The 23,732-nt window shown below is 39.1% G+C and overlaps 1 protein-coding gene across 7 annotated transcripts in view; it reads left to right on the forward strand.

Moving 5' to 3' along the window:
- Positions 1-23,732, forward strand: part of diaph2 (diaphanous-related formin 2) — a 426,632-nt gene that overhangs the window by 218,881 nt on the left and 184,019 nt on the right. For all 7 annotated transcript variants that reach the window (XM_031302826.2, XM_031302828.2, XM_031302833.2 and 4 more), the window contains 2 exons: positions 13,071-13,172; positions 18,659-18,753. In XM_031302826.2, coding sequence (XP_031158686.1) covers positions 13,071-13,172; positions 18,659-18,753 — 197 coding nt within the window. The remainder of the gene's footprint in view (positions 1-13,070; positions 13,173-18,658; positions 18,754-23,732) is intronic.

A 23,732-nucleotide genomic window follows, 5' to 3' on the forward strand; every position in this document is an offset into this window, starting at 1 on the left:
GCACGTGGTGTAAGCACTCTAGTAAGCCAAATTTGAAATAATTACAGGTTAGCTGCTTTTCATGTCACACAATTATAATGACATACATTTCAATTGCACATGAAAGGTGTCAAATCTCACCATTTCTATCTGTGCATATTTACAGTTCATCTATTAATGTGCTTAACACTTACTCATCAAGCTCCCTTCCTGTTTCTTGAAGGAATATTTGTAGTGTTTCTCCCCACAATCATGTCTTTTACTTCTCTTATTATGTCTTTACTAGTGCCGTGCCTATTCGAAACGTGCCTGTTTGGAACCTGTCGATCACTTGGCATCCAGTATTGTTGCTTGTAGCTTTCTCCAAAACCATTGTACCCCAAAATAACTTAACAGAAGGCCCCCAAAGCAACCCAACTCTATACTACTGACTTACTTTGTACTTATACTACAGAGAAAAACATTGTACTACTACATTTACCTGACAGAGAAATGTTACTGGTTACATTGGAGATTCAGATTTTACTCACAAAAGATAATTAAAATATGATGCATTATTATTCATTAAACTATCCAGAATTAAATTAGAGTTGAAAGCTCCGCCTTGAACATACGTTAAGTAAATTTAAGTACATTGTGCTGATATAATGACTCTCTTTTCACTTGAAGTAGACATTTGAATGCAGGACTACCATGCGGTATTAATAGTAGTTTTACTTCAGAAAAAAATGTTTTCATTCCTCTACCACTGCCAAAACAAACATTCCCTTTTTTCTTTTACAGAAATGGTGAAAAGTAAAGCAAGACACTGTTTGCCTGGGCCCCCAAAATCATTATAAATTTGTATTATTATATTGAACATTTCAGTTAATCCAGTCTCTCTGCTCTACAGAGACGTGTTTTGCGCATGCAGGTCAATTTAGTTTCACAGTTCATTGTCAAAAGAAATTCATTAATATTGAATGTGTCAAAATTGCACCAAAACTGCATCTTTGGGTACCCAGCAATACACCCTCCAAGTGTAAAGTAGATTATATGAACAGTTCTCGAGATATTTTAAAGACAACGGACACGTTGAGGGTCTTCGTTTTATAGTTAGATTAGTGGCCGATTGAGTAACGTGATTTCACGAGAATAGTGGTTATTATGTCCTAGAAGGCCACAGTGTTTGTGAGTGAGTGGGGTCTGATGCAGGCTTTTTGGGTAACAAGAGCAGAACATTTGAATCCAAATTGCTCATGTGTTTTCTTTCTCAATCTCTTGTTCTTCACATTGAATCAGTATAATTGTTGTTGGGCTAATATTACTCTATATACAGTAAATACAATATTTATTTTGGACATTTGTCAGTGAAAGTGCTTGTTGTGACACAAAAAGTTGCTAATAGTGGCTGGCTGTAGCTGGAGGGCATGATGCTATGATAGTCACAATGCAGTGTTTGCAGTGAAGAGTCTACTGGGTATCATTAGAATGGCTGAAAACAGCTATTATGCATATATGTGAAAGAGCAACATGAACTACGAGAGAGAGAGAGAGAGAGAGAGACAGAGAGAGAGAAAGAGAGAGTCCTTGTAAACATCGAGGCAGGTGAGCATCTCAACAACTGCTGTGTTTTTGGGATTTTAATGCAGTTCATGACTGAGTGCCTCTCTGCGCTCATATTCTCCTTGCCTCGCTTTTAACTCCATCCCCAGGTGCCGTACGGTGCATCTTTAATCAGGGCATGTCTGCCTTGACACCTTCCTGTCACCCGAACATGCTTCTCTGCAGCTGTGTGAAGAATAGTCATCAGGAGGTGACATGATGGAAGCTGTTACAGCCTCAATCACAGTGCGAGACCAATCGCTGTTTTTTATATTATGCATGTGTTTGTGTGTATCTGCATGTGTATGGGGGCAATGCATGCATTTTAGTGGCAGATACAGCACCAGCTGTCTTTGATTTGATTGGGGACTTCCAACTTGACTGTATATGTCTGTCCCCGTGTTGATTGCCAAGGATAAACCTATTGCTGCTAACAAGCGTGGAGTCAAGCTGCCAGAATGAGAAAAAGTAATTTCCTCTCCTCTATTCCTCATCTCTCAGCAAACCTTGACATTTTCCAGCACACACATGTGAAGTATTTCTTAAGTCCTTTCACGCCTCAGTTGACAAATTGGATCAACCTATCAGTTAACCTTCACAAGAAGAAAAGATAATACTTGAGCACATTTCTTAAAAATAAAACCTAAGCATGGTTGTCTTTAACTTTAATCAACCTTTAATGTGTCACTTTTCTTCGCTGCTTGCTCGGACACACCTGCATGTTTGATTTTTTTTCAAAAAGCAACGTTGGCTTACCCAAATTTTATTAAAAAAAATAAATAAATAAAGATTATTTTATGGCCATTGTAGGCCTTTATTTGATAGGACAGCTGAATACATGAAAGGGGAGAGAGAGGGGTGACATGACATGCAGCAAAGCGCCACAGGTTGGAATCGAACCCGCAGCCGCTGCGTCAAGGACTGAGCCTGTGTACATGGGTCACCACTCAGATTTTACAGCCATTAGGTTTTCATCCAAGATTTTAAATAAAAATACAGTAAAAATTGAAGTGAACCAACTGTGATGCTACTAAATGTCCAGAGACATAATACAGCTTGTTTAGCATCCTATTTTTACTCTGAAATAATGAAAAAGCAATGAAAAAAAGGAGAGCTGAACTGTGTTGCTAATGAAAGGGAAAGAAAGGGTAAAGGAATAAACTGTGGTTTAGAAAAGATAGAGTGGGCAGATTATGTTCTGTCAGCTGACAAATGTACAAAATGCAACCCTGTTCACTACACTCCAATGTAGGACATTCACTGCACAGACAAAACCCAAGCAGTTTTTCTATAGCAGGCAGTATAAGTGGCATCCAGAACATGTTTGTCCTATTTTAACCATGTGTTTAAAGTAAAGAAAATAAAAAACCTCACAATTAGTCATTGTCTTTAGGCTTTCTTACCAGAGGTTCAATGCAAGACACTGTACAGATTTGTCCATGACCTTTTTTTAACTTATCTTGAGACAAATTATGTTAGAAGGGAGCAGCTAGCCTCAGTTAAAAGACAAAAAAGAGACTCTTTTGAGGTTTAAAAGCTTGTTACACAGCTTGTTAAACCATATCTCATTTTTATATCTAGACATACAAAATAAAATACAGTAAGTGCAACATGTGTATGTGAAATATGATGTTTATAAGTTGTTCAAAGGCTTTTTTGACAGAGCCTGGGTACTGTCTCCTGTTAATTCCAGTTTTACAGTGCTAAAGCTAAAACTTGTAACTCCTGTTAAGACTGACCACAGACATATTTCCTAATATCTCCTTTTAAGATGACCAGCAGTACAGGTGCACACCTTAAAATCTCCAAGTTTCAGGCTCTTTGAGTATACCGTACTCTGGGCTTGGTCCTATGTAACATGGTGCTGGGAGAGGTAATAGAGACCGTGGGGGCATCAGTAATCCTGCTAGCTGTCCGAGGAACAGCCTTAGCCTCAAATCTCTGTTCTTCGTCCCCTCATAGTGACACAAGTCCAGCTTCAGAGTTGTCTCCTGAATGCTTAAGGTTGTACAGCATAGTGCAGTCTTAACAGACGCCAGGGGCAGCCATTTGGACCATCAACTAGTGCCTTCCCACCAGTGCTCAAGCGCATTGGGTCACAACGGGTTGGCTTGACACCACCGGAGAATGGTTTCCTAGAACTGATTGGCTGTCAGGCTCAATCCATTCGCTACCCCCAGGAGCATGTCTCCATGACCAATTTAAGAGGCAGAGTCAGAGCCTTCCCACACTCTCTGCCTCTGAGAGAGAGAGAACAATAGTCATGTGTAGATGTGTGCAGATTAAATATACACTTATTAAAAGGCTGTATAAAGTCACAGGTAATTGGCAATGCTCAGAGTTATTGATTTGAGGGATTTTTTATTTGCTCAGCATTGTAGTGTTTTCTCTTTTGAGTTCAAATTTACAGTCTGTTTTGAACAGATTTTCTCTGTGTTGGTGTAAAAGCAAAATTGTAACCTGAGAGATACTCAACTCACCCTTCATACTGTATTAGATAATCTATTGGCTTTCTATGGATACTTCCAGTTTAATTTAGATATTAGGTCATTCTCACCACTAGATTTCTCAGGATTTACATTTATTTTTAATGTTAAAATGGCCCAAGAAAGATTCCCAATCACAGCCATAAACTAACAAGTTAAACAAGCCATATATAATCATGATTCACGACTGCGCTGAATCTCCAGTTTTGATAGAAACTGACCATTTCAATAGGAAACATTAATCGTTTGCAGGAGGCCTTCTCCTCTCTTCTTGGAATAGAAACAGGGAAGGGGGTCACTAAGGGAGATCTGTGTTGTCTCAATTAGAAGTGGAGGCGTTTTTCTCACTGGGCCCTGCTCCAAGCCCAGCTGTGTACCTTCCACCGTGGGCTGAGCCTCTCCCTGCATACTGAAAACATTACTGGCCACAGGGCCAGAGTGTCACTCTGTGGGACTTCTCCTGCTCTCTTTACACACACCTTTTATTTAGAGATCTCAGATAACCAGAACCAGATAGTTTTAGATGGGGGGGAACAGATAATTTCAGAATGCTAGTTAGCTTAAAAACTCACATAGCTATTCCCGGTTGAACGGGTGCATACATACTTTTTCTCAAGTGTATTTTGTCACACTTGAGTGGGCATGAACTCACGTAACACACGATCCACAGTTTCCATCATCATTATCATTATCAGCCACTTCCCCCACTCCCTGTTATAATTAGGCATGATGATGATTGCATGGTTGAGAGCTCCACCCTCCCACCCACCCCCCCCCCCAAAAAAAAAAAAAAAAAAAAGAAAGAAACTGCAGCTTCACTATATAATGGTTTACCTTAAGCTGAGGAATATTTCTAAAAAACAAAATGCCTCAACATTCTTGCTATGACAAAGTTAAAACCTGACGAAGGAAACAAAAACACACTTAACACAAATAACTTAGTTTAGTTACTTTTAAAAGATACTTTCAGAGGCAATCATTTATTTATTATTAGTGCTGCCACTAACGACTAATTTTCTAACGACTAATCTTTCGACAAATTTTTTGATTAGTCGACTAATCTAAACGACTAATTTAAAAAAAAATAAGTGTTTGTTATTTTGTCCATTTAATTTTTAACTCAACTGAAGGGCGAAAACATAAAATGTCACCTGTGCCATAAACAATATAAATAACTTAAATGTTACCAAATAAAAAAATGACATAAATGCAGATATAAATGTAATTTAAAAAAATAATAAATAATTTTTGATATTCAGATATTGCCGTCAATACTGCCGACGTTGTCTTTGCTGTAATCAAATCAGTATATATTTATGTTTAACATGAAGGATACTACTGCTTGAGTGCAGTAATCACTGGGAAACATGCATGTGTAAAGACAAGGCTAGCAGCAGCAGCGCAGCGTCAGACACCTTTCTGGTGTGTGAAGACATAGAAAACGCCACACAGCTGACACACAACAGAAACACCACGCTCACACCACGCAGGCAGTGTGTAGCTGAAAGCAGGCAGACATGCAGCTATGCTGCTCGCGTTTACACTTGCGTGCATGGCGGGGTTTAAATCATTACTGCCAAAGTCTAAGTAGCCTGTTTAACATCCAAAGACAGTCATTGTACTTGTCAATAATTAATAAACAGTACACACTTGCTTGCTGTTTCATAAATAATCATATACTTACGTTCAGAGGCGGAGTGGCGATGGGGAGAGTCTGGACTTTTTCCCGGTGGGCCGGTAGTGTTTCTAGGCCGCGATGGCCGGTCTGATAATAGTTATACATTGCAAGTTCTTAGCAACTCCATCCGGCAGCCTGGTGTGCTGCAGCCGCGCCGCTGGTCAAACTGTGTATCCTCTGCTCAACCCGTACAGCCTGCCTCCGCCATTTTTCAAATCAAAGCAGTGAAGGCAGGGTGGAGGGGAAAGAAAGAGGATAGCAGATTAACCAGCAGGGCGCGCACAGACTGGTGTAGAGGTGAATTACAGTGAGCTGTTTGAGACAGGAGACCAAAAATAAATAGGCGGTCAATAGTAAAACAACACGTCGACTAAAAAAATTGCCATCGACTTATTTTAATAGTCGATTACGTTGACTAAGTCGACTAATCGCGGCAGCACTATTTATTATAACAAAAACCTAGAATATGTACATCCACTCAAATACCAAGTGTTATACTGAATTTGTAAATGTTCTGTTCTGTTTAAGTATGCAGGTTTGCCAAGCTGAAAGTAAAATGAATAATTTCAATTCCTGAGTCAAAGGAGAAGGATTGCCTTTTTGTGAGTGGGAGCATGCTTTTGAGATCCAAGATAGCGAGATGAGTGGATAGAGAGGTGTGTATCCACACAGCAAATTGGCTTTGGGGTTGAGAAAGAGACCTCTGTTTAGCCTTCGTCAGTGGGAGAAATTGGTCACAGCTGGATTTCACTGGTCAATTTGTACGTTCAGATCTTGGGCATGCTCTCTATTTTTTAAGGTCTCACTTATTATTCCAGCTATAACTGGGCCAGGCACTTTATCTTGCGAGTAGATATTCAGGAATGCCTTTGTTCACTGTGTTTGCCACCTTAATACTTTTCATTTATTCACTCATACCTCCCCCAATTACATCTGTTTTGTTTTTGTTTTGTTAGGGTTTATGTGTAAAATGGTAGAGATGCTAAACTTCAAAGGATTCAGAGTATATTCACCGGTCAATTGGTCTGTGTGTGTATATAAAGTAAATATTTAACACTTCTGTGGAATTGGTATTTCTGTTGATCAGACATGGCTGATGCCAGTGACTCTTCCTCAGAATCCATCTTCTTTAGATGGGCAGGCAGCTCTCCAGCAGCTCAATGTTCAGTGTGAGTCCCTGAGATGGAGGACAGGGCACATGTTTGCAGGCAGATTGCACATTTGAGGGAATAAATTGCCTCATAGAGGACCAGACTCCACATTGTCTGTTCCACTCTATGTTCCTTTGCCTTTAAATATGTTTGTTGAGACCTGTCATCTGCAGTTTCTTTTATTTCTCTTCAAGGCCCGCTCATTTGTGGTGTCTGGTGGCAGGGCTCAGACGGATGGTCTGTGTCCGGAAGTGAACATGTGGTAGTGTTTAGCTTTGTAATGCCGTGGGTTTTATGGATGTCCTGAGGGAGATATCGCATGGAAGGCAACCAGGATAGCGATTCTGGGCCAGCAAACAGACTGGATGTCCAAGTGTTGGAGAACTCTTGTTATCGCAGAGTTTCCCAAGGGCATACCTCAGTCCAAGGCCCACAGAGAAGGCTTAACATGGATGCCAAGTCATCTTTAATAAGCCAAATCTGTGTTTGTTCAAACATTCATCTATTTTTTCAATGGTACTTCTATTAATTCGGTGACTCCTTTTGGCACGGAGCAAGCTATAACCTCCCCCTCAGTTAATGGAATGTGTATCAGTTTCTCACCAGAGGCTCTTCATGTGGTTATGTTGGCTCCAGTGAATTTTTCATGTGTTTTGTTAAAACATGATTTTGAAATACTTCCTCCTTGACATTCTTCTCCAGGCTCTTCGCCCTTGTAAGTTAAGGTATTACAACAAATCAATGTGAAATACTAACTATTTATAATTCATTGGTATATTTTTCATCTCAAACTTGCATGGCTCATATTAAGTCAAAAGCATTTGACCCTATTATTTCCCTTAGAGAACCATCTGGCCCAAGTAGCAGCTATGCCAAAGATGAGCCCTGCATAATGCAGTTCATGAACAGCTCTCCGACTGCAACAGTCCCACCCTAGCAGAACCGTAGCAGAACTACGTAAAAATAAAAAGAATAAAAATAACAATGTGTAATTACTGACCAAATGTACCGATCAAATTAGATTCACCATCTTTTCTGAATCTGTCCATTCATTTATTCTCCTGTAATTAGGGCAAACACATAATCCACCAAAAAGCATCTGTTAAAGAACTATTTTATTCTATCCAGCGATTCACCTCTCTTCTGCTCACCAGACACCATCATGTTTCTCATTAATGTGAAATGAATAGAAAGGAAAAGCAGTCCGTTGAAAGTTCACAAACACTACTTTGACACAACATAGCACTTTCTACAGTTACGGTGTCTTTCTGATTTTAGCAGCTTTTCCCTCATCATCTTCTCACAGAACTTCATCTGAATTTATTATCATTTTCTGGGTTTTAGTTTTGGAAGCCTCTCGCCATCTCCCGTGCTGCGGTAAAATACCTCCACTAATTAGATCTACGCTCTAGCCTACTTTATAAACACGGGGGTTATGTCAAAACAAGCGACTAATACACCTTTTTGGAAATCAATACCTCTGCTAAGTGTATTTTACCATTGTTTCTGACCATGAGTAGCTGTGACTTGGTTGTTTTTAGGGCCAAATTTATTGAGTAAAACTACTAATTATGGATAGCTTAATGAATAGTAATTTGTGAGTAAAATCTATATCTGCAATGTAACCAGTGACCTTTCTCTGCCAGGTAAATTTAGTAGTACAATGTTTTTCTCTGAAGTACAAGTACACAGTAAGTAGTATACAGTTGAGTTGCATATTGTTTATGTGCCTTTGGGGGGCTTTTGTAATTTATTTCAGGGTAGGTTACAATGAGTTAGAATAGTAATGTAACATAATTCATTTTTTCTTTTTCTTTTTTATATCTAGACATCATAATACATCTGTAGCTGTTTGGGGCCAGGCCAAGAATTTGATCTGTCCCGAAAAGGCATGTTTTGAATGGGCACTAAACTAGTTGTGCATAATGGCTTCAAGCAAACCAGCAAGCTGCCAAAAAACCCTTCCACATTGTGCCCATAACGAATGACTACTTACTGAGTGATTGTTTAGGAGATTCCATTAACAAATATAAATCTGTGTACAAGGGATGGCTTTGTTGTCAGAGTATTACATTTTAGCCACTGGGCAACTCGTAAAACACGTTTAAATGTTGGCAAGGACTTTGATCAGCTGCCATGGCTCTACACTGCTGGACAGGTTAAGCTTTCTATAACAGACATGCATCCCCAAAGATGCATTTTAACAAAACGAAAAACAAACTCAAAATTAACTCAACCTTATTATGATGCCAAGTGGAGGTTGCAATTTTTAATAATTTTAACTTTTGTGTTTTGAAGACATTTTTAAACTTGCTTTATTCTTGTGGCCAACCATCTGGTTGAAATATGCCACCTATAGTCATCCTCTCCACACACCTGGGACCCCGGCTAGTGGCAGCTCGAATGTGTGCAAGCCCTCCAGGGCCCATCAGTCTGCATGCAGTGCTCAGAGGAAACATGTGACATGTGGCATAATTGAGTCAGCCAGCACATACGATCAGCAGAAGCAAACGAGCAGAAATCAGCCAACTGATGCCACTACTCATTGCCCAGCGGGAGAGCTTTGAGCTGTATAGGATGGCCTCAGAAAGGAATGTGCCTGTTTCAGCTTATTAAAGGCACTGTTTTTCTGTTTAATTTGAGATAGCAGGTGGCCCTGGGGGTAAGATTGAAGACAACTGTGGCACTGACGAATTATGGGCTGAGAGCACCCTGCTGCGAGTGTAAGTTACTTAGGTAAGAGATTCAAGTGGCAGCAGAGAAAAGAGAATGGAGGTTTAAGAGAACAATTTAGTACCAAAAGCAGCTAAATTTCCCTTCTCAGTATAATTTGCCCTCTGACTGTGGGCCATTCTCTAAGGGAGATCATTGTTTCCTCATGTTTTATTTTTGCTGGCTCTCCAGTTTCTTTGTCCAAGGGTTTTGCCATTAAAGGAATCCAGCATGATTCCTTGGGCCTCACTGGTTACTGACTCCGGGTATGTGAGTCAGGATATTGTGACTGTAATGTTGTTGTCGTTGGATTTATTTATGAAGCAATTCATATTTATTTTGTGTCTGTCTTATTTGGTGGGGAGGAATTCTGATAGAAAATTGCAGACACTAACATGTGAAATGTAGGCATCAACAAAGCCTTACCCTGGAAATTGGGTTTTTATTTGTTTCATTTAAAAGCAGATGAACACTTAATACCATCCAATGTTTTACTAATATCAACCTCCTCTAAGTTACCAAATAAAGCTGTGCAATTATCTTGAAAAAGCAAATGCCACTGTAATTGAAACTTGACTTGGTGTTTGTCAGTTCAAAATTCATGTATTGCATGTCTGCACCTATATTAGATCAGTAGTCACAAAATTGTACCCCCTTTAATGTAAAAATGAATTAATGAGTCATTAATGCTTTTAAGTGGTATAGAGCTGTAAGAAAGACAGTACTGTTCACGTATACAGGCAGGCAGGCGCCATCTTGGGAAAACAGTCTGCCCAGTCAAACGACGAATGCCGTGCAACATGAGCTGAACTGTCAGGTGAAATCTCCCAAGAAAGCACTGAGTGCATAAGAGAAGCACTGAACAAACACAATTCCTATCTACCCATTGGGAAACCACGGACCATGGGAGATTTCAAGTGACAGTTCAGCTCACGTTGTACGGCATTCGTAGTTTGACTGTCTTTCTAAACTATCTTTTTAATAAACTGTCTGTACACTTACAAAGTTCTCAATGCTTCAGTTTACATGTAGGGACCCTCATTATGCATTATGTAATTAGCGGTTTGCGATTAAACTGGTCACATTCCATTAGCATGAAAACATATCCCAGAGAACGGTCAAACTCGGTACATGTGTTATTAACCCCTAGGTTCATTTTGCTGCGGATTTGTCCTTTAATATCGGACCATTTCTTTTTAATTTGGGCCACGGGCCGATCTCTGAGGCTGTGGCATTAACTACGTCTGCAACATGTAGTCACTCTACAGCTTTTTTGGTATTAGTAATGCCCACACTGTGCCCTCCAAACAAATTTTGCTCTTTTCCACCTCTCTAACAAGAATTACAACTTCACATTGAGTGAAAGTCCTTTGCTTTGTTTTCCTCTGTGTGCATGATGTCGGTATGGATGAATATTAATTTGGGGCGTTTCACTGACTATTTAAGGACAATTATGCGCCACATTTAGAGTCGATTGTGATTCATAAAGGGAATCCGGTGTAGGACGTGCGTGTGCACAGTTTTATAAATCCGAATATTTCTGTGCATACTCACATCCTATGTTTCGTCCATACGCCACTTCTGACGCAAATTCGCAGCACAGTGTTATAAATAAGGCCCCTGATCTTGACAAAGATTGAAGCAAAACACTGTCTTGTGAAAGTGAAACAAAGTGTGTGGGATTAATCAATTAATCAGGGACTAATTAACAGGTTGTGGCTTGTTTTTGGCTAGACACTCCTGCCTTAATGCATGTATAAATTCTAAAGTCCCCCATTTTACCTTGTTGCTCTTGTTAACAAAAAGAAAAGTTCAAGCCATTGGCTGATGTGCATCCCTGAGCTCCACTAAGTATGAAGGTGATACACCACGTTGTATGTTGCGGTCCGAGTAGACTTTAAGTTAGAGTGCAGAGTCTTGTCAGCCCCGGAGGAACATCCTCAGATGTTGACAGAAAATCAAACCATACTGCCGCATGTAACATTGATACATACTTGCCCCCTTTGTACCCCTACTTAATACAGTAAACAACTGCTTCCCTGATGTCATGTGTTGACAGAAAGCACTGGAGTTAGGCAGGTGCCTTCAGCATTTCTTCTCCTGGCTGCCCAGGAGAAGTTGCCTCTTTGATTGTTTCTTCAAATATGCAAGCCAGCGCTAAGGGATCAGATTGTTTGTTCTAGATTTCCTGGGAGACTCCCACCTTGGGCTTAAATAGAGCAGTTTTGATGATTAGCAGCACAGTGTGCTGCCTCTCCCATAAACCATTGGGAGGAAAGGGGAGGGTCTAAGGAATTTTCTTTCTCATATAGCGTCTTCCTCTATCTTCTTCAGTACTGTTTTTCAGTTCAAAATGTTGACATTTTGTTCCCTACATGGGCACCTACTGTATATTTTTAGCGCTTGGCGATATTGAAGTGTAAGTAAAGAGTAATACACGCTGACATATGGTGTTTCCCCAGAGTGCGGCCTCAATAATGTCTCCATTATGAAAACAAAGGTCTCTTCATTCTTGGAACAATTTGTCTATTGTGCTCAGTCATGTTACAGAGACTTAATGCATGGTCTGGGATTATGTATAAGAGGTAACACAATTATCTCCTTGGCTCTAGCGAGTTGACAGACAGGGCCTAAGGGAAGGAGCTGTGCTTATCAACCATCTACCCACTGTTACAATCACAGAAATGTTGGCACACGCAAGCAATTCAGGACTATGCTCTGATTCTAAGGCTAATGATATTGCATGATATGTAGTTCTATCATAATGTTGAATGGGGCTGGCATCAATCACATTTGCCTTTCAACAAGTCAATGTTATACCACACGTGCAGTGACCTTGCAAATGCAAGGCTGGACACAAAGAAAATAATTTTAATGTTGCCATTTAGCTCATTTTAGCAATATGGTATGTGAGTGCAATTGTGGTGTATCTATTTGATATACTGTGACAACTTGTTTAAGACTGGATATTCAAGGATGGCTGTAATTTTACACTGAAACATTTTATTAGTGTGTTATTTGAATGTAGGATGCATCACAAGGTTGATCAGATAAATAGCCTACCAAATATTTCACAAGTAGTAGCTCAAAGAGTAGCTAGTTTGTTTTTCCTTTTTATTAAGACGAGTGTTATGGAACCAAAATGCTGAAGTTTTCTGATATGGAAACTATAGTTTTTAATTGGTTTATGCCATCTGTTGCTGTCTTACACATCTTTGCCTGTCAGCTTACACTTTAATATGCATAGATGTATTTACATTTTTAAAGTATGTCAATTATTTATTTCACTTTGTTGTTGGAAGTTTAGAATTTTCTTTTGGATATCATTTAATTCTTGCTTTTCTGAAGTGCTGAAAGCAGTCAGTGTAACATTTTGATTAAGTAGCATGCTGTCAGTCTTGTTACATTGCATATAATTACAAAAATTCTGACGTACTGTAGTGATTTAAAAAAAATATTGTTGTTTCATTTTTCCTCCAGTGAAAAAAGACGTGAAAGATGAGACTGATGACAGAATGCAACAATTCAAGAAAAAGGCAAAAGAGCTTCGCATCCTGGATGCAAAAACAGCACAGAATCTTTGTAAGTATATACTGTTATGCTTTTTTATGTATTTTAGATGTGTTTTACAGCCAATAACAACATGTTTAACACCATTAGTTCATGCAGTACTATATTCTTTTTAACCATGACCTTTTATGACAGAAATGTCAATGTTATTTTCCATGACACCCCAGGCCTTTTCATACCCCATGAACTGCTCAACAAAGCTGTTTGTGGGAAACAAACAGCAGAAAGCCCTCAACAGTGATAGTGTTTAACTGAGACCTTTGGGGAAATGTTTTCTTGGAGGTTGTTTAGTGGTCACTACAAGTGCATATAGATTGTCACCAAGCTCCCTGTCTGTTATCATGTGTAAAGCAAATTCCTATTAGAACTGAGCACTAAAGCTACATGTACAGTAAGTTTTTTGAATCCTCAGGAGCCTAAGTGGACTAAATGTGTAGTTGATACTGGTGTACAATTTTTACCTCACCCTCCAAGCGTTCCTTTATTTTGGTGTGGCGGAAGTAGGGCTGAACGATTTTTGAAAATAATCTAATTGCGATTTTTTTTCCCAAATATTGCGATTACGATTCGATATTCGATTATTTTTTTAAGCTCTTTGTCTTCTGTATTATTCAACAAAGAATAATATAATAATGTATAGTATGAACACACAATTACACACTAGACAGTTAAATAAGTAAAAATATAGTATATATCTACACACACACACACACACACACACACACACACACACACACGTGTAATTTTTTACAGTGCACAGAGAGGAGCTGCCTCCAGCCCCTCCCCCTCGTGAAGTTGCGTGCTGCCGTTTGCACTTGCTCAGAGAGGCTATCGTTACGTTAGCTAGTTGCTGGTGTTCTTGCCGTGGGATTAACTGTACTAATAAAACTGTTGAAACACCGCGGCCACGCTGCTGTGAAAGCTCCCCGAACGTCATTTATCAGAGTCTGGTTGTTACCCCTCTCAGTGGCAGCTCCTCCACTCCATATCTTTATAACGGAGCTAACCGCTAACCGGAGCTAACCGCTAATCAGAGCTAACCGCTAATCAGAGCTAACCGCTAATCAGAGCTAATCGTTGCCAACCGAGCCTTGAGTTCTGTGTGCCTGTATCCATTAACTGCATGTATAGACTCAAGCCCGAATAAAACCCTTCATTTTATTAAAATGGCTGTAAAAGTTTTAAACCACAACTCAGAGTTGTTTGAATGACAGAAATCAGCTCAAGGTACAGTGTAGCGTTAGCATGCTAGTTGATGCTTTCTCTACGGAGTGCAGACTGATTGCTCTCGCGAGTCATGTGACCAAATCGCAGCCTTTGCGATTAGGAAATCGCGTTTTAACATATCGCGATATTATCGAAAATGCAATTAATCGTTCAGCCCTAGGCGGAAGGAAAGGTTTTTCGGTTGGGGATGATTTCTGGTTTGATACAAATGCTCTACAAAAACTCTCTGCCTTAGAATTTCACTAACAGCTCAACCCCTGCACCTTCTCTCTTCAATTTAAACATATTTGATCCCAAATCCATGAAATGTGTGTATCTAGGAATCCATTACACAAAGAATTTGAGTGACGGCTGGCAGCCTTGTTTTGATTGGTGGCTAGAGCAGTTTCCCCAACTCTTTGGGATTTCATCTGCATGTGAGCTTGTGTGCACATTTGAGTATGTGCCAGTGTGTGTATGTCACTGCACTTGTGTATGGGCTGTGACAATGTTGATAGGTGTCACTACCATCTTTGATTACAGCCCCAGCAGATGGGCTTTGAATTCTGCAGGAAGCAAAAATAAGTGTAGAAAATCTCACCTCCAGAATGGCAATGTGTGGTAGGCATGCGGTCCTACACAGCTCCCCCGGGTAGCCTTGACACATACGGAAGCATCATAGATCATATTGAATGCCTGCTCCACAACCCTTTCAAGCTCCCTTTTCAGTTTTGATGTATTGGTATAGAAGGTTCAGTGACTGGGAAGGGTAGCGGGACAAAATTAATGATTGTGATGCGAGTGTCACTTTATGTATTCTGGTATAATGATTATGCATGCAGTACTACTGTCTGATAAATTGTGTCTACCTATTTGTCTGTCTTTCTGTCTGTCTATCTATTTAAAAACCTACTTGCAGCTTTTACAATGAGCTGCAGGTGAGCTGCAGGTGAGCATTTGACTCGCGGCTGAGCCCCGAATAAAGAGAATTGTAGTTGTCAAAATAAGATAAAATATACGAGCATAGACTACTTTTTGCAGTAATAAAATAAATCAATTTTGACTGTGATCCTCCTTTGGGGATGATTGCATTACCCTAGTCACTTTGCTATCAAAGCAAATGTTGGAAACAAACATTGGACTGAAATTGTGGCCAGTTTCCTTTTATATTAGTTGATAAACCATGAAGTTGTGAATGAAAGGAAACCAAAGAGTATGTACACTGAGTAAAATGAAAATATATGGATTCTTTAAGTACTGTAGGTGAAAATTCTAACATCCAGCATTTTAAACCTGAGAGACAGGACATGATTCAGGTTAAATTACTTGATCCACACTATAGAGGAGCATAGAGCTGGGTACAGCAACAAATGCCCAGTTCTTAATGACAACCCATTTTTTAATTGTACAATTAAATCTGAGTGGCCTATCAAGAACAATTCTATTCTAAAAAAAATGATTTAATGTTATTATTACAAAGTTAGTATTATTAAATCATTAGCAATCAGTAAATAATCTGTTGCCTTGAGAACAGGAGCAGAAGCCAGATTTGACATTTGTATATGGTATAGGGTATACACATTTCTATTTCTTTAATCTTTAATAAAACAATTGCTTACTGTCGGCTTGAAATGTTGAAAAATCTGTGAGTTCAGAAAAGTATACTTATAAAAACTTAGGCCAGAAGTATACCCTGTGAAAGCAAACTTCACCAGACAGTGTCTGATATTTAAGAAGTCTGATGTTTAAAAGAAGAATATGAGCCAGTATAAACCAAGCAGAAAAGTATACTCTCTTTATAAGTTTGACAGAATTTTACTTGTTAACTTGAGTTTATAGGAAATGTTAGAATGATTCTTTTTTTATGCTAATGTGTATCCATTTTGTTGATGTGGTATTTCATATATATATATATATATATATATATATATATATATATATATAAGGATCTATATTGAAGCAATAGACACAGACTTATAATAGATTTATGCCAGTGTTAGCAGTCTACAGTATATGTGTGCACTAAAACGGGGCATATATTAAATCATTTTGATCTATTGTGATAGTAAAAGTTCACACTGTTAGCTAACTAATCATAAGCACAGTGATTTCCCAAGGCAGCCTACAGGTACTGCAACTAATGTGAACTCTTATTAATTGTGTAATGTTAAACAATGGTTTAACTGGTGGATGTGGATGTGCATTTGCAGTCTTTTGCCATAGTGTGCACCAAAACTGCATTAACACACCTACACCTGCACCACTTTGCTCAACTTGGCACATTTAGGTTAGTATGTAGCAAGGAAATAACCATACAGGTGCAGGGTGACCACACACATCACTGACAGAGCATATAGCAAATATAAGTAAAGATTCAACTCCTAGATAGCAGCAAAAGTTGGATTTTCAGACTGTCACTCTTTACCTGCCTCTTCTCCCCCAGCTGTATCGACTTCAGTTTGAAATCTACAATATATCCCAGGACCACTTTTGACAACCTTTCCCCCAAGAGAACCTTGTATCCAGCTGTTGGTTTCATATGAAGCGGATATATGACATATTGAAGAGACACTAATACTATAATGTATAGCGTTTAGACATCAAACAAGGATGACATGATCAGGGGCGATTCCAGGATCTTTTAAGTGGGGTGGCACAGGGGGGACCAATCAGTCAGATTGATCTATATATTGGACAGGATAAAACAACACAATGCAATTCTGCTAAATAAAACATCACATTCATTAATAATTTCACTTCTTTTCATTTTAAACAAATTGTATAACCAAATACAATACACATTTTATACAGGCTGAGTCTGCCACTTTAAGGTGGAGGGTGGGGGTGTGGCCTTGACCAACTGCCACTTTGCTTGTTTGAAAGCCATGATGTCTCTCTCTCATGGGTGGGCCAAATTCTCTGGGCGGGCAAAGCAGAGAAAGGGGAGGCAACCTTGCTCCTTATGACCTCATGAGGAGGAGATTCCAGATCAGCCCATCTGAGCTTTCATTTTCTCAAAGGCAGAGCAGGATACCCAGGGCTCGGTTTACACCTATCGCCATTTCTAGCCACTGGGTGACCATAGGCAGGCTGGGGGAACACATATTAATGTTAAAAAACCTCATAAAGTGAAATTTTCATGCCATGGGACCTTTAAAAAAACAAAACAAATTCAGTGCTGGTTCCATGGCATCAGAATTTTGGAAAGTCATCATGGAAACATTAATTGGTCATGTGACAATGGCTGGGAAAATTAGCAGAACAGGCAGCCAAGTGATAGTACTCTGATCCAATGGAAATCACCAGGGGGGGGCAATCATATTTCATTGGGGGCCAGGTGCCACCCCGTGCCCCCCTTCTAGCCCCACCCCTGGACATTATCCATTTGATATAAATGCACCCCAATCAAGAAGATGTCATGCTAATGAAGAAAGAAATACATAAATCTAGATTACCAACAGAAAAAGAAAAAGATGAGCTGAGATAGTTCTGAGTCACCAGAAACTGTACACAGTGAAGCCAGGAAGGTTAATGTTAAGTAAATAAAGATATATATTATACCTCACCTCAAAAGCAATAATTGTGATATGTCATGACTATGTTTAAGTAAATTCAGTAAATAATCTGTGTGATAAATAGTTATAGATTGACAAAAAAAAGATGCACTACCTCTCCGTGCTGCACGTCAAATAAAGACATCGGGTCCCACTGCAGCAGCAGTATAGCAGCTGTTGAGAGAGTCTCCTCCAACTCATTACCAAACCTCCACCTGTGACTTCCACCTGGATACACTATCAGTTCCAATTTCCACTGTAGGCACCCCACCTGGAGAGTGAAACACCCACTAGACTGTCCCCTGAGGCAAATTCAATGTACTTGTATTCACTCAAACAAGCCTTGTAACCCTCCCAATGACACCATTACTGCTACCACAAGCACAACTGACTTATATGTATTAACTTACTATTATTATTATTATTATTATTATTATTATTATTATTATTATTATTATTATAATAATTATGGTTCACCTTTTAAGACTTTGTATGTTGTATGACTTTGGCACCTTTCTCTATTACTGGTAATACTGATGTTTTCCTTCCCAATTTTTGTCAGGGTAACACAAACTCTCCTGTTGAGGGCCAGAAAGTGTATTAGTTTTTCCAAGTGACAAGTTAGGTCTGTGGTCATTTTGTTTGAGGAGTGATGAGTGCTGAAATGTCTCTTTGAACCCTGCGGTATAATACAAAAAAAGGAGAGGAAATGACTCTCTTCTCTCTCCATCACAACAGCAATTTTCTTGGGCTCGTTCCGCCTGCCTTATGAAGAGATCCGGGACATTGTGCTGGAGGTAGATGAGGAAAGACTGAGCGAATCACTCATCCAGGTAAGACTGATGTGCAGTGTGGTGTGTTAGTTTTTTCACTCACACACACACACACACACACACACACACACACACACACACACACACACACACATACACACACACACACACACACACTTTACCCTCTGAAAAATGTGCGTGTGTGTGGCGGAGAGGGTGAAAGCGACTTTCTTTTTGTACACGTTCATGTGAAAAGATAATTTTTGAATTTCAGTGTATGGCGGACAGATTAGTGACCCCATTTTACACCTGGTATGGTCTGTTTTTGGCACAAGTCTGTCTCCTCATTCTTATGTGGACCATAGAGACCCCCCATTCATCCTGTTATAATAGATGATGAAGGACAAGGTTTGGCAAAGTCTCCCCAACTCCACCCTCCTTTCCTCTTGCCTTTGTCTTAAACCATAATTGATGAGCTTCCAAAAGGCTACTTGTTTTTACTCCAATGTTATTTCTGTTTTTCTTGTCTCAGAAAGCATTAATTGAAAGCAGGGCAGGTGTGTCTGAGATGAAGATGCATCGCTGGACATCGTGAACCTCAATTACACTAATAACTGATTCCTGCACTGCCCTTGTGTTAAATACAAAAACAGCACTGTTATCTTTTGTTTCAGTTTTATTTTTAGAAGTTGGAGTTGTACAATTCAAGAGTTAGCCACACATGGATTCATACCTGCAAACTAGTCGCTTTTCGTAAAAAAACGCCGTTTTGAGTGGCAAAATGTCATCCACGTGAATCGTGTAGATCTGAAGAGTTTTTTTTTTCATCTACCGGACCGTGGATATAGGTGCCACTTAAATACCTGCGCTTCTCTTAGCAATAAACACGCTGACTGTCGTTTTGTGCGTCATGTGAATCAATGCATGCCAGGCGGTCAGGGATAAGTAACAAGTTTTTTTTTTTTTCACATGTATGCGTCTTTTGTGAGGATTTCCATTTATCGCCATTACCTCTTCCATTTCCCTCCTTAATAAATGTGAAGCATGACAATAAAGCTGCTAGAAAAGATGGAAGGCTCAACAAAGCTCATGAGAACAAGTGTGTGAGTCAGCGTAGGCATCTAGGAACCGAGCTAATGTCACAGAGTCCATGGGGAGGCGAGAGGACCAACTGAGTTAACTTATCGGTGCAGAAGGAGCCCACATCTGGCAAGTGTGTCGCTGCTGGTTAGATAACGATGCTAAAGACAAAGTAAAGCCTGGACTTGACAAATAGGACAACACTTAAAAAAAAAAAAAGTATTTACTTCCAGTATACCGTGTCAGTGTTTTTCCCTCCATTGAGTGTAGTGTTTACCTATAATTGCTCAATTAACCTGCAGTGTTTCTCAGTTTAGATGTGCAACAATAATACTCATTAGTATTGCTGAATAAAGCTCTAATCACAATTATTGTTTAATTCACCCATAGCTTTAATTTCTCCCTGCAGTTTTGCTCTTACTAATATTTTACATATTTACAATGGGTAGATCGCTTGAGAATAAAACATAAACAGATACTGTGTATACTGTATATGAAGGCTTCTCAGAAACTTTCGAGTGGCAATCTAGGCTTTATCCTTTTTTTTTTTTCTCTCACCACGCTGAATTTAAGCATATTACTAAGCAGAGGAAAAGAGATGAAGGGAAAGCAGACATTTATTTTAAAGTACTTAGAATGTAAGAGGGAGACATGGACACAATGCAATATCGAGATATAAAATGATTATCTGGATAGAAGATTTTGGCCATTTGGCAAGAAAAGTCAAAATCTTTATTTATATGAAAATGTCACCGATTGTATACTTAAACAACCTTCCTGGTGAAATAAGAGTTAAATGATTGTAGAACAAAATCATGCAGATATGAGCTCAGAAATATGACAAGGAAGCAAGCGACACACGCCTAAGAAATACAGTTGGAGCTATACAGGAGGCACTGGAGTGGCGCAAAGAGACTTCCTGCTGGGTGACACAGTCCTGAGTGTGGGCTCCATCTGCACAGTGCTCATCACACTCATTATGCTGATTTATCACTCTACACCACCCACTTTCAGCCACACGCCAATCACCATTTATCCACATGGACAACTGCACATACAGAGTAGAAGGATCCATCTGCACGGCTTGGGAAATACTAAAAGGAAATGCATTTACCATCTTGCTAATGTAAGAAGGAGTAGGCGAATGTGTGCACATACAATAAAAGTAAATAAATAATGGAGTTGAAATTTGAAAGAAAGAAGAAAATAAACATATTTAAATAAAAGGTATATGCAAGATAAAACCTATTTTGACATTTATCAGCCATTGGTTAAGTAATGTAGTAGTGTGCTCTTGCAGTTGTAGTTTTTATAGCTTGGTGCCACCTGTTGCTTTTGCACTGAGCAATTAAAACATTTAAAATAGGTTTGCCAAACAAAAAGGACTTATTACTGGGACAGGACAATGGTAAATATTAAAATGCTGCATAGTTTCTGAATAACCTACTGCTGCAACCTTTATTGACACAGGAACCACTATCAGTAGTTAAATAGAATCACTCTATTTTGTAACAAAGGTGGTAAATATGTTGTTGGTTTTTGCATTATTTTGCAAAGACGAGTGACCAGCAGGCTGGGTTACTGATAAATGGAGGTAATAGTGAAAATGGAAGGAAGAGGTGTTCATAATGCATCTGAAACTCTGTAACTCAATCTTATTATCTTTTTTCTCAGTCGACATGTCTAATGTAATGATTTGTCTGCAGAATGTGGCAGTGCGCTGGCCTTGAAGTACCCCTACAATGTGTCACCCTGGCAGAGTGGATAGATAGGAGTTGATTGGCTCTCCTTATTCTGCATTAGGGCCCATCAGCGCCTCAGAGATGATGTACACATCCCTGAATGGTGGCAGACAGTCCTGGCTCTCACCATTCATCCAGACTCCATATGAATCTTTACAATTTGTTGCACGCTTATTTATTTTAATCACCATGCGACTAGCGCACAAACATACGTTCAGCACATGCAAATGGATAGATAGTGTCAGTTATCCCCTCTGTCTTCTAGTCCCTGCACAATTCTGTCATTTATCATCCACCCAATTCATGTGTGTAATTCTATACACATGTGCAAACATGTTTGCATTAGGGCTGTGTATTGGCAAGAGTCTGGCGATACGATATGTATCACGATACATGGGTCACGATTCAATATATTGCAATATATTTCGATACTGTGTGTAAGGCGATATATTGGGATTTTTTTTAAGTATAATTTTAGAAAAAATAATATTTAAAAAAAGACATGATGTTCATAAAAGTCAAAGAAGTTTACTTTAGGTAAACAATTCAGTACACAGAAAATCAAACTGCCAGTTTGGGTTTGTGGTTCACAGGTTCTTAGTGAGCTAATGTTTATATGCTAAAGTAGGCCAAAGCTACGTTGTTAGCTTCTAGAAAAAAGTCAGGCACTGCTAGACACCGTTAGGCACTGTTAGGCACTGTTAGGCAAGGACACTAGTGGTGCGTCTCAGCATAGCCATCCAGCGGTAGGGGATTTAAACACAACATAAACATGAACCACTGTCTTACATGAATATTTTTTAACGTTTTAAAAAAAAATAATATATATATATATATATATATATATATATATATATATATATATATATATATATATTATTATTATTATTATTATTGTTATTATTATTATTATTATTTAAAAAAAAAATCAATATTGCCTTTTTGAAAATCGATACAGTATTGCAAAATAAAATATCGCGATCAAGTGTATCGATTTTTTCTTACACCCCTAGTTTGCATACAATCTTTCTCTCACTCTTTCTTTCTCCATCTCATTTGCCTACAATATTTATAGTGCTGGTGGACAGAGGTCACTTTTGTGTATAGGTCAGATTCATCAAATTCCAAAAGACGTCAGAGCCACCCCACTACGATACCCTGTATAACAATGAGATGAAGAGGACAATGAAAGACAAGAATGAACGTTAGCTCAATGAAAACAGATTGAGCCTCAGAAAGCTTGGCAAAGGTCTGCTTTTTAAAGGGCTGACAGCCTGACAAAGCTTTTCATCGCTATTGTTGGCTGGCAACAGAAGCGACATGGGAAGGTTCTGTAGATGGTGTTTTTGTGTGAAAGAGTCAGGCACGTGCGCTCTGGGCTTCAGGGTCCTGGTTGCATTGTGTTTGCATTTGCTTTGGCACTACATGACGTCCAACACCCCTAGTTCTTTTTAGTAGCACCTTGGCTAAGTGTATATACCTCACTCACATTGTTTAAATCATGATGTCTGACACTATCTACATAAACTGCCCCTTACCCTAACCCTGCCATCCCCTTGACTTATGCGCTGGCATTAAAACTGGAGTTGGTCCCCGGGCACCGGACTATGGCTGCCCACTATTCCTTATGTGTAAATGTACTTGGCAAATAAAGGGAATATTATTAAATATTATATTATTATGTGGCTATGCCTGCGACCTTGCTGTCATTGACTTGAGTTGGCTCTCCTTTGGTATTTTGATTTCTCTAAAAGTCCCAAAAGCCTCTTTGCCTCAGGGAGAAGGCTTAACTGGCATAATAATGGTATTTGGTCCAATGCCCTTACAGTTCCTGCCAATAGAACACAAGGAGGCCAAACAATGGCCAGATTATTAATTAGCACTTGTAAACTTGAATAGTTTATGGTGTAATCAACTTGTACACATGCAGTGGGTAACTCATAATAGTTCACTGGCAAGGTTGCTATGATGTATTAGGCTGAGAACACAAGTGTAGGGTGTCTTATGACATTTATTCATTACCATATTACTCATATTATTTTGTTATAACAGTGTCATTACTTACCTAAGATTTTTTAAACACAGCCCACATAATTTAGTCTTTTTGTTGTAATGTAGAGCAATGCTCATGTTTTTGATTTGTCAGTGTTTTACATTCAGTTCAGCAGCAGTGTTAGTCCAGCTGTAAATAAAATGTATCCAGCTATAAAAGCACAA

This window comes from Sander lucioperca, chromosome 1 (genome assembly GCF_008315115.2).
Source record: "Sander lucioperca isolate FBNREF2018 chromosome 1, SLUC_FBN_1.2, whole genome shotgun sequence".
In the NCBI taxonomy this organism is placed as follows: domain Eukaryota; kingdom Metazoa; phylum Chordata; class Actinopteri; order Perciformes; family Percidae; genus Sander; species Sander lucioperca.